General features: G+C 42.9%; 1 protein-coding gene across 5 annotated transcripts in view; it reads left to right on the plus strand.

Moving 5' to 3' along the window:
- CHAF1A (chromatin assembly factor 1 subunit A) overlaps positions 1-12,370 on the plus strand; it is a 30,609-nt gene that overhangs the window by 2,738 nt on the left and 15,501 nt on the right. For 4 of the 5 annotated variants that reach the window (XM_045589087.1, XM_036459863.2, XM_036459864.2 and 1 more), the window contains exons 2-4: positions 440-490; positions 1,516-2,378; positions 9,393-9,449. In XM_045589087.1, coding sequence (XP_045445043.1) covers positions 440-490; positions 1,516-2,378; positions 9,393-9,449 — 971 coding nt within the window. The remainder of the gene's footprint in view (positions 1-439; positions 491-1,515; positions 2,379-9,392; positions 9,450-12,370) is intronic. The other variant, XM_045589086.1, reaches the window with a different exon arrangement.

The raw sequence follows: 12,370 nt of genomic DNA on the forward strand, positions 1-12,370 counted from the left end.
TGTGCCAGACCCTGAGTTAGGGGCTCGAGGTACAGTGTAGAAAAGTCTCCCTGCCATCCTATAGCTAGCATTCTGTATGAGGAGCCATCATAAACAGAGTAAATTTCAGAGCGATTAATGCCACAAGGAAAATAAACCAAGGAGCTGTGACAGTGTAGAGGCAGGGTTTCCTAACTTACTAACATTTTGGGCCATATAATTCTTAGTCGTGATGGGCCATACTGTGTATTGTAGGACTTTCACCCATTAGATGTGAGTGGCAACCTTCCCCTAAGTCATGGCCATCAAAAGTGTCCCTAGACATTACCAGCTCCTCAGGGTGAGGGTGGCAAAGTCACTCCCACTGGGTAACCACTTTGTACATAATAGGTGCTACTTTGTATTTACTTTCATTATTCCCAGCATTTAATAATGTATCCTTTGACACTTTTATTCACAGTAATGGACTGCAAAGACAGACCAGCTTTTCCAGTCAAGAAGTTAATACAAGGTAACTTTCTGGGAATGGGTTAATATTTGTTCCTAATTTATATCCTTCATTGTCTCGTTAATTCCCCTTGAGCAGAGGTCATCTGTTGGGGTCCTTAGCAGTAGGGGAGAAAAACAGTTGCACTTTACATTTGGAAGCCTGGGAATCCATTATATTATTATACCTGTTTCCCTGGGTTCCCAGGAACAAATCAGAGGTCACTGCCTTTACAACAGCCTTTCTCTACTTTCCCTCTATTGATATTTTGTAATTTTTCAGGGGTGGGGAACTGTCCTGAATATTGTAGTGTTTAGCAGCATCCCTGATCTCTTCCCCAAGTCGTGACAACCAGACGTTGCTAGATGTTCCCTAGAGCAGTGGTCACCAGCCTTTCGGACCTCACGGACCACCGGTGGTCTGCAGATCACCCATCCGTGACCACTGTCCTAGAGGGCACAGCTGCCCCAGTTGAACTATTGTTGTGCACGGTTTCTGTTTTTTTAAAAATATATATATATTTTATTGATTTTCCACAGAGAGGAAGGGAGAGGGATAGAGAGCTAGAAACATCGATGAGAGAGAAACATTGACCAGCTGCCTCCTGCACACCCACTACCGGTGATGTACCTGCAACCAATGTACATGCCCTTGGCCGGAATCGAACCCGGGACTTTTCAGTCTGCAGACTGATTCTCTATCTACTGAGCCAAACCGGTTTCAGCGGGTTTCTGGTTTTTAAAATTTGGTATATATTTCCCCCCTGTAATAATTTGCCTTCTCCTCTGGCAACTGATAGCAAGTTTGGTGGTGGTAGGAATTGTGTTTAGGGCAATAGTCTCCTGAGGTTAAGATTAGGGGCAAACCATAGGACCCCAGGGCATAATTGCTTTATAGACTATAAAATTATTAAAAGACACATACACACATGCGCGCGCGCACACAGCAAGGTTGGATCATTTTGAGCATATGGAATGTTAAAGTATTGATCATTTGTCACTCTTCACACTTTCACTGTAAGGATGGTCTCCTTCTGTCTTTTATTTCAGCCCGTCTGCCCTTCAAGCGCCTGAATCTTGCCCCAAAGGAGAAAACCAAGGACGGATCGGACAACACAAGAAGCTCTCCAAGTGCTCCTGTACAAAGTCAAGTCCCCGATGTAGAAACCTCTTTTGACAACTTGGAGAACAATTTTCATATGGGTTCTGACATAGATTTTAGACCAAAACTTGTCAATGGGAAGGGTCCCTTAGATAACTTTTTAAAAAATAGAGTCGAAACCAGTATTGGCAAGACCACAGTCATCATTGATTTGACAGAGGACTCAAGTGACCAACCAGACGACATTTCAGCCTACGATAAACTAAATTCTGCAGCCTGTCCCTCCTTGGAGGAGGCAGTCAATAGGGTCAGAGAAGAAGCTGGAGATGAGGGGGCGCTGCCGAAGGCTAGTCCGAAGGACGAGCTAACATTTTCTGAAGAGACCCTTTTAGACATTCCATGCAAAACAGAGGAGGAGGGTGCTGGCTCAGGGGGCCCAGAGAGGAGAGGAGACGCACAGGAAGCACCTCAGAGCTGCCCCAAGTTGACAGATGATCCAAGAACGTGCTCAGAGAAGGACCAGGACGGTTGGAGCGAAGCTGGAGGCATCTTGTTCAAAGGGAAGGTGCCCGTGGTGCTCTTGCAGGATATCCTGAGTATAAAATCTGGAGCCACGTCTCCAACCATCCCTCTGGAGCAGGGTACGCCCTCCCGGAGGGAAGTGCTAGAGTCTAGCCACGGAGAAGACTCTGTTCTCAGCCATTCCTCCCTGAGTTCTTCCTCTCCTACCAGCTCACCTGAAGGGTGGTGTGCTTCCAAAAATCAGCACAACGGTCCCAGTACCTTCCCCACCCTCACACCTGTCCGCAGAGTGAGTATCTCCCCAAATCCCAGCGTGTTAGTGCTGATGGTGTTTCTAGTCCATCCCCTTTTCATCTGGGGACACTGTGCCCCTATGTGGTGGTTAGACGCTGAGTGAGTGGGGCCACTAACTAGATCTTGTAACTTCTGGTGCAGAATTCTGATTCTTTTCAATATCAAATTCCATCAGAGGTATTCAGTGATGAGTACTATACATTGGGTTGTGTTGGCTGGATTAATCACCAGTGTGTTGAGGCCATTCTGGTAATTTTTGTTGACACCTAGTTAGTAGTCTGGTCCATTTAGCTATTTTAGGAAATGATGGCACTAAGTAGGCAACTGTAATGCCTCAGCTCCCTCTGTTCCTTCTTCCTGTTTAACATAGATTGTAGGAATGGTAGAGTCAGTCAGTGTTGGCGAAGAGACCCCGAGACAGCAAGAAGACTATTATGGAGAATTCTGTAGAGTTAACTCTTGTCAGCATGTCCAACTATCTTTTTTGTTAATTCTCACCTCTGGATATTTTTATATTGATTTTTAGAGTGGGAGGGAGAGACAGAGAAACATTGATGTGAAAGAGACACATCGATTGGTTGCCTCTGCTCTCACCCTGACTGGGATCCAGCCTACAACCAAGGTACATGCCTTTGTCTGGAATCTAGCCTAGGACCCTTCCATCTGCGGGCTGACACTATCCACTGAGCCAAATCGGCTAGGCTGCTAGGACATGGCACCCATCTTGAAAACCTCTCTCAAAGCATCAGAAACAAAAGGATTTTTTTAAAAATATATTTTATTGATTTTTTACAGAGAGGAAGGGAAAGAGATAGAGAGCTAGAAATGTCGATGAGAGAGAAACATCGACCAGTTGCCTCTTGCACACCCCCTACCGGGGATGTGCCCGCAACCAATGTACATGCCCTTGACCGGAATCGAAGCTGGGACCTTTCTGTCCGCAGACCAACGCTCTACCACTGAGCCAAACCGGCTTCGGCAGAAATAAAAGGATTTTTAAGGATCACAGAAGGCTGACTGTGTTACTGGGGTCTGATCAGCACAATGGCAAATGCCACTGCTTTCACTGGTCCTTAAAGTCTTATAGATAAAACTGATGAAATCAGTTAAGATTTCTTTGGGAAAAGTGTGTCTAAAGATGTTTTGGGTTTTTTGTTTTATTTTGTGGAACTTTAGTTTATTCATCTTAGGTTGTTTTTTATATATAAAATTGGATCTGTGGTGGATTATTTAATCTCTACCTGCTAAATTTGAAATGTCGCCGGTTCAGTTGTCCTGATCACTTTCTGAAATTTGATCTCTAAGACAGCAGTCGCCAACTGGTGGTCCGAGTACCACTTCTGGTCCATGAAATCCGAAAGGTTGGCAACCGCTGCTCTATGGAGCTCATTTTTCTAGATGATTCCATTTCTTGTTTTTTATCTCCTAAGTATAGGAGAAAATGGCTTCCTCTGTGGCCTCATAAAATATCAAAAGTAGAGCAGCCTTTTTTTCTTCTAAGTTTCTCAGTGTGGTAATAGATTTGCATATTTATTTATTTTTAAATGTATTTTTATTGATTTGAGAGAGAGAGGGAAGGAGAGGGAGAGAGAAACATTGCTATGATAGAGAAACATCGATTGGTTGCCTCCCATACTCGCCCTAACCTGGGGATTAAATCTGCAATCTAGGTATGTGTATGCCCTAACCAGAAATCAATCAGGACAATTGAACCGGCGACACTTCAGTGCATAGGATGATGCTCAACCAACTGAGCCACAGCGGCCTGGCCTGGATATACATTTTTAAACTTCCACCTGAGCTGTTACTCAAACTCTCAAAATCAGAGTTTGAGCCCCTCTTGCTGTCAGCCATATTGGTGGGTCCATCTAGTTGGTTGGAATCCTTTCAGACTGATGCTAATTCTTTACAGAACTACTTTATCACCTCATGTGTCACAGCCAGTTATGGTGGAGAACAGGACATTACATTTTTCTATTTTTTCTTTTTTAATATATTATCGATTTTTTTCATAGAAAAAGGGAGAGGGATAGAGAGCTAGAAACATTGATAAGAGAGAAACAACCAGCTGCCTCCTGCACACCCTCTACCGGGGATGTGCCTGCAACCAAGGTACATGCCCTTGACTGGAATCGAACCTGGGACCCTTCAGCCCACAGGCCGACGCTCTATCCACTGAGCCAAACCTGTTTCAGCCATTTTTCCATTCTTAATAGCTTCATTAAGTTAATGCTCATGGCCAAATCTGAGAATTGGGAAGTCACATAGTTGGTCATTGTCAAGAAACAATGTTACTCTGTCCACTGGCCCAAATGGCTGTAAGACAGCTGAGCATGGGAACTAGGTATGGTTAGTTTAGGAAACCTACATCTGAGATGCTAGGTCTTACTTTGAGCCCGGGCTTGGGGTTTTGAAATGCTCTAGAAAGCATTGTTATCACAGCTTTGTAAGTCATTCACTGCAAGTGGTGAAGGCTTCTGTCCCAGAGCCTGTGGCAGAAAATTGGGCCATTCCACGCAGGAGTGGAAGTGGAGCCCCCTGATGTTGGGTAGCACCAAAGGTATGAAAGTGAAATGAGTGGATTTCCTGATTTGCTTGTGCCTTTTGTGATTGGCATGTAACTTGAACATACCAAGTTCTGTTCCTGCCTTGGCATTTGAGATTTTCCTGATCCCTGTTACTGTGGGAACACTTTGTTTTTCCATTTTCCCTCGCCACCGCCTTTCCAGAGTGTAGCCAGACAGACACTTGCTGGTAGCTTACTGATTGTTTCATATTACCATGTAACATGTGGTTTTTACTGCTCTCTGTTAGTCCTGGAGTTGGTACCACTGTGCTTGGGAACTCCTAGGCATTCACTGGACCTCTATTTGCGTGTTGTTATTTTGGTTTTATTTTTTGTTTGTTTGCTTTTCTTGGGAGCTTGTTAAAATGCAGGTCCTGCTGTCCCTTCCCAGGGATCTAGAGATTCTCACTTTAGAAAACAGTAGTTTATAACACCTTTTATTACTAGCTTAAAGAGCTTTATTTAGCATTAGGGGTTTTTACCACTTGGTAGAACTATTTCCCAAGTTTGTTTGCAATGAGATGTGCTAATTATTCCACAGATAATAATTCTATCTAATAAAAGAGTAATGTGCAAATTAACCATCACCCCGCTACACCCACCAGCCAATCAGAGTGAGTATGTAAATTAACCCCAACCAAGATGGCTATGGCCACAGAGAGCAGGAGGGAGATTTGGGTTTCCTTCTTAATGGAGGAAGCCAAGCTTTCCACACACCCAGACGGACCCAGGCCTCCACTCAGTGGTACAAAGTTTCAATTACGGTATAGAAAGTAAATAAATTCCAACAGAAATGGGGCAGCCACTGAACTGGAAGAGCAGGAGGCTAGGGTTGCCCTGGGCGATGGAGGAAGCCAAGCTTCTGCAGCCATGGCTAACTCAGGCCTTCACTTCAGACTACAAAGTTTCAATTATAGAAGATACACAAATTCCAACAGAAATGGCTGCTGCCAGGGAGCAAGCAGGAGGCTTGGCTCCACTCCAGGCTACAAAATTTTAATTGCAGAAGATAAATAAATTCCAGATACCAGGGCCTCTGTTTGGGTCACTGACCTGCAAACCACCACAGGCCCCTTGCCCAGGCCATCCACACCCCTAGGGAACCTCCACCCATGCACCAAGCCTCTAATCTAATAAAAGAGTAATATGCAGATTAACCATCACTCCCAACACACAAGATGGCCAGCAGGGGAGGACAGTTGGGAGGTTACCAGGCCAGCAGAGGAGGGAAGTTGAGGGCAATCAGGCTGGCATGGGAGTGGTTAGGGGGTGATCAGGCTGGCAGGCAGAAGCAATTAGGGACAATCAGGAAGGAAGGCAGGTGAACAATTGGGAGTCAACAGTCCTGGATTGTGAGAGAGATCCCAGATTGGAGAGGCTGCAGGCTAGGCTGAGGGACACACACACACACACACACATTTCGTGCACCGGGCCTCTGGTGTTGATATAGTTGTGTTACTGGAATCTTTGCCTTGTCTCTGTACAAATGAGCCCAGATCACTGAAACTTTTTCATATATAATTTTAACTTTATAAGTATTAAATTCTCTGTGTTTAAAAAAAAAAAAGCATTAAAACATGACAGTCCCCTTCTTCTCCCCCAGGTTGCCATTATCATCTTCACAGTATCGTTTTGTTTTCTTATGTGAGTGTATACTGTAAATTTGTTTCTTTTTCATTGGAGGATGTCTCATTTTCTATGTTGGGATGGGAGGAGGTATCTTTCTTTAACTGCCTATGGTGTGGATATACTGCACTTTACAAAGTCAGTCTCATGTTGCATATTTCTGTTGTCTCTAATTCTCTGCCTGTGCAGAATGGTAATTGGCATGGATCCTGGGGCTGTTCAGTAGTTTTGTGGGCTCCCATTGGATAATTTTTCCACTTATACTCAAATATGGCCTGACCAGTTTGGGTTGTGCCTTCTCCTGCTGTTAAATTTTCAGCTGCTGTGGCTGCTGAGCCCATCGTTCCAGCCTCCTCATCTCCTTCGCTGTGTATCTGCTCTGAGCTTAGAAATTCGATCTTAAGTATACGGAGAGCAGAATAAACAGGATTCTCATGAATAAAGTAGAAATTTTAATGCACACACATGGTTAAATCTGCTTCCACTAGAGGTAGTTGGTGTATGTTTCAGCCTCCTTCTGGGATCCTGGGTTTTGTTTTTGGCAGTTGTTTTGAGAGATAAAACATGGCCCATGATTTTGAGAGAGAGTTCTATAAATACTTATGCCATGTGTCACAAAGATAAAATCATATTAGACTAATAAGATCTCCCAGGTGTCTAGTAAAGATACTGGTTTTATATGAAATTAATTGCTGAGGTTGTTGCATGTCATTACAGTGGCTCCTGATATTCATGTTAATTCTAGTATTCCTGGACTCACAGCAAAGGGGAAGCCATGTAAAAGGCACTAGATTCTGCAGCTGAAATTCCACAAATATGGACAAGTGTGTTCCACCTTCCATCACCTCTCCCAAATACATATATGAGTCTGGAAATCACATCCATTATAATCTTTGAACACAAAATAAAGGCCAAGAACAGAGTAATATAGCAACTTACAAATTCTGCTGTTAAATCGTTTACTGTGGGGTGAAGCCTCACAGGAAGCAGCCAATTGATGATTTTCTCTCATCACTTTGATGAGAGAAAAGCATCAAAGTGATGAGACTTGGCAGCAGAAGTGAATTCTGAAGGGGCAAGTGCTTTTTCTTTTTTTCTTAATTTTTATTTTATTGTTTAAAATATTACAAATAGTAGTGCATATGTCTCCCTTTTCTTCCCATTGACCTTCCCCGGCAGGTGCTTTTTCTTAAGCCCTTGGTAGACTTTGGTAACTGGCATTTCAGTTGGCACATGCTCACTTGGGCATAATCTCTGTGGCATTTGAGCTCCTCCCAACACAAGGCTCTCAGATGTCTGCTCAGCGTTTTCCTATAGGAAGGCTGAGTCCAGAAAGAACTTGATATGACAAGAAGGATGCCTTTTTCGTTTATTAATCTATGAGTTTTATTCTGTCGGAAGTCTTAGTTGGGGCTGAGGCTTCCCTAGATAGAGAAATCACAGTTATATAGTTTTGTCAATATCTTAAGATAAATGGACCTTTGGTTTTCCAGCTCCACTTCAGTCTTATTTTTTGGCTGCCTGACCTAGTCTGAACTCTCCCCACTCTCTTCAACCTAATGGTTTGGTTGTTAGAACTCCCTGCTCTGCAGAGAGCTTAGGCCAGTAGTCTGAACTCCTGTTCATATATATATATATATATATATATATATATATATATATATATATTTACAATATATTTTTATTGGTTTTTAGAGAGAGAGGAAGGGGGAGGGATAGAGAGAGAGAAAAATCGTCAATCAGCTGCTCCTGCATACTCCTCTACTGGAAATTGAGCCCAAAACCCAGACATGTGCCCTGACCAGGAATGAGCCCATGACCTTTGGTTCCTGGGTCGATGCTCAGCCACTGAGCCATGCCAGCTGGGCATGTTCACATTTTAATCAGAGACCAGCTGGCCAGCATGAATCCAACCATGTGTCGAGAAGTCCTTGTCACCACTCTCAGTTTGAACCAGGGTGATAGAAAAAGCTGTGCTCTGGTATATAGGGATTTTTAAATAAACAAATAAATTGTGTGTCTGTGTGTGTGTTATTGATTTCAGAGAGGGAGAGAGAGAGAAACATTAGTGATGAGAGAAAATCATCGATTGGCTGCTTCCTGCAGGCCTCCCACTGGGGATTGAGCCTGCAACCCAGGCATGACCTCCTGGTTCATAGGTTGATTCTCAACCACTGAGCCACATTGGTCAGACTAGAACATGGGCATTCTAGTCAGATTGCCTCCTCTGGCAAGTTGACCTTTTTTCTTGAGTATTCGCTTTGCATTCTAAAAACAGAACTGCACCAGGCAGAGAGAACAGATTGGTGGCCCACAGGAATTTAGCCTGTAAACATGTTTTATTTGATTCACATAGTGTTCCTTTTTCGACAAAATTTACATAAAATTGACAATTCTCTCCCATAAGAGCTCGATCCTCTTTGGCCAGGCTATGTCCTCTCTAGTTGGCTACAAATCATACCACTCCGTGTTGTCTGCATTGCTTCTATTTTCAAGCTTGCCTTGTTTTTCTTGTGCTTGTCCATTCCCCACCCCGCAAAGCCGTCATTCATTTGTGTCATCTGCCTCTCCCATCTTACCTCTCATCCCTAGATGCACACATTGCAGTTTATGTGACCCCACTAAGATATTTTGGTTCTATATGATAAAAACTGGTCACCTGGAAATGTTTTCATTTTTCTTGTTTTGCAAATGAGTCCTTAATAGTGTGGGTCACTTGTTCCCTTCTTCCCTCTCCCCAAAGGACTGTGGAATGTGTTAAATAAGTTAAAGTGACTGAAACAGTCCACATTTAAAGATAAATGTCTTTCATTTCAGATAACTAAGAAATTGGTCAAAGATTCTGTCGAGAAGAACAAGATGAGACTACAAAGAGTAAGACTTTTTCTCTGAAATAGAAAATTAACTTGTGCTTTTTGTATTAAATATAAGCTAAGCCCTTTGCCCTTACATCAGCCCATTTATTACCTCTACCGGCTTATCCTGACCCTCATTATAACTCTTGCTTCATTTTACATATCTGGGCTTGGTAGAGTGCATCATTTTTAGCTTTGTGGATGCTTAAGGCTTTGCATGTAGACTTTTCTAAGCTTTCATTATTATCATCATAATAATTGTGTATCCTATTGTAGCTTAAAATTGTCTTCACAAGAACCCAGTCCCTTTCCTTGCATCCCAGGCTTCTACAAATAGACTTAGGTTCCATTGCTTCCCCTACACTCAGTGGGTGATTACTTCTTAGTGATTCACTGCTGAGTCATGGATTCTGTTATCTGGGGCTCACATTTCACACACATCAGTGCAGGGGCCTTCTTTCTTATTGCCATGAGGAACAGAAGGCCACTGGGTTTCTGCCTCCCATGCCAGCTCACGGAATGGGCACTGATTGATGACAGTTGGCTGTCTATTCACCAGGTGCTTCATGTGCCGTCCATCTATGGCTGTGCTTGATTTTTGTAGGTCCAGTTTTTATGGCTTCTTTAGAGTGTATCTCATTCTCCATTGAATGGGAGTGGAGACGGGACTCAAGTATAGCTATGGCTAGAGACCTGATTTATCTGATTGACCCGTGATTTACAGAGCCCTCTGTCTTATAGAGCAGAGGAGAGGTGCTAGTCTCATTAATAGATCCAGACCAGGCACCTTTTTAAGTATCCTGTGTGTCAGGTGAGAATTGAACATTCAAACATCTCTAACTGCCTTCGTGGCTTGGTTTTTTTTTTGGTTTTTTTTTAATGGTTGCTTTATTGTTGAAAGTCATATATATATCCTGTGGCTTTTATTAAATGTGTTTATCAGGACAGAAGGAAGAGCCCTGGCTGGTTTGGCTCAGTGGATACAGTGTCAGCCTGCAGTCTGAAGGGTCCTGGGCTCAATTCCAGTCAAGGGCACAGGCCTGGTTGTGGGTTCAGTCCCCAGTGGGGGGTGTGTGGGAGGCACCCAATCAATGAATCTCTCTTATCATTGATACCTCTCTCTCTTCCTGCCTTCCTCTCTGAAATCAATAATATGTATTTTAAAATAAGGACAGAAGGTAGCATATTTTCTAAAGACAAGGCATGCACCCAGACTGACCGTTTGTTGGGCTCCCCACCTTTGGAAGACCGTCTTTGGTGATAGTGTAATGATCCTTAAAAGTTACCCTGTGCTAGAAACTAACTGCTCTTCTGGTCATGAATTCAAGATTCTTTAATAACTCAGTGCCTTGAACTGCATGCCAGTTCTTTGGAATGAGGCACTGATGTGCTAAAACAAGGCATTACCGCTTTAACCAATATCAAAGACATTAGCTACTTTCTTCTTAGTAATACAAATTACTCTTTGTCCTTTCTTCACATCTTTCTTTTCAGTTCCTGAGAAATTGTTTTAAAGATTAAAAATAATACTTTTTTCTTTGCTTTTATTTTTTATGGTTATCATCCATTCCCAACTGCCTTAAGACTGTACCCATCAGGTTTCCAATCCTTGCCTCGTCCAATCTTCCATTTTAAAGGAAATAAAATAAACCTTGTCATCTGGTATGATTTTGAGGGTATGGAAAGAAAAATACTTTTGTGTCTGGCCAATATTGCCCAATGGTTGAGCCTTGACCTATGCACCAGGAGATCACGGTCAATTCCCAGTTAGGGCACATACCTGGGTTTCAGGCTTGATCCCCAGGGTGGGGTGTACAAAAGGCAGCTAATCAATGATTTTCTTTCATCATTGATGTTTCTGTCTCTCCCTATCCTTTCCTGTTTTAAAATCAATAAAAACATACTAATAAAAAAGAAAAAAATGCTTTTGTTTTAAGGCAGAGATGCGAAACCTATAGGTGTCTTCGTCTTGGCACAGATTTTTTTTTTTTTAATTATTAATTTAAGGGGGAAAGTGAGAAAGAGAAACATCGATTGTTGTTCCACTTATTTATGTATTCATTGGTTGATTCTTATATGTGCCCTGACCAGGGATTGAACCTTCCCTTTCTTTTCCACTCTGAAATCAATAAAAACATTTAAATAAAATACTTTTTTAAGGGTATTTTTTAAAAAATATATATTTTTATTACTCTAACTCAGGGGTCTTCAAACTACGGCCCGCGGGCCACATGCGGCCCGCAGAGGAGTCTGATCCAGCCCGCAAGGTTTTTTGGGCAGTGAGCGCAGCCGAGGTGTTACAGTAGGATTTAGTAGTTCATATAGTCCGGCCCTCCAGCTCTCTGAGGGACCGTGATCTGGCCCCCACTTTAAAAAGTTTGAGGACACCTGCCCGGGTTTGGCTCAGTGAATAGAGTGTCGACCTGCGGACTGAAAGGTCCCAGGTTTGATTCCGGTCAAGGGCATGTATCTTGGTTTCAGGCACATCCCCAGTAGGGGGTGTGCAGGAGGCAGCTAATTGATGTTTCTCTCTCATTGATGTTTCTAACTCTCTATCCCTCTCCCTTCCTCTCTGTAAAAAATCAATAAAATATCCTTTAAATACACACACACACCTTGATTTCAGATGGGAAAGGAAAGGCAGAGAGAGATAGAAACATCATGATGAGAGAAAATCATTGATTGGCTGCCTCCTGCACACCCCCCACTGGGAATTGAGCTGACAACCTGGGCATGTGCTCTTTGCTAGAATTGAGCCCAGGACCCTTCAGTCCGAAGGCCGACACTCTTTATCTCCTGAGCTAAACTGGCTAACACAAGAAACTGTTTTAAATGAATCTTATTTTGAATGGCCCACAAGATCCTGTGACAATAGCTAATTCTCACAACAGAAGGAAATGTGATGGAAAAACACTTCCATGTACGGATGTTGACCATCAA

The sequence above is a fragment of the Pipistrellus kuhlii genome, unplaced genomic scaffold (assembly GCF_014108245.1).
Source record: "Pipistrellus kuhlii isolate mPipKuh1 unplaced genomic scaffold, mPipKuh1.p scaffold_m20_p_30, whole genome shotgun sequence".
NCBI classification, from domain to species: Eukaryota; Metazoa; Chordata; class Mammalia; order Chiroptera; family Vespertilionidae; genus Pipistrellus; species Pipistrellus kuhlii.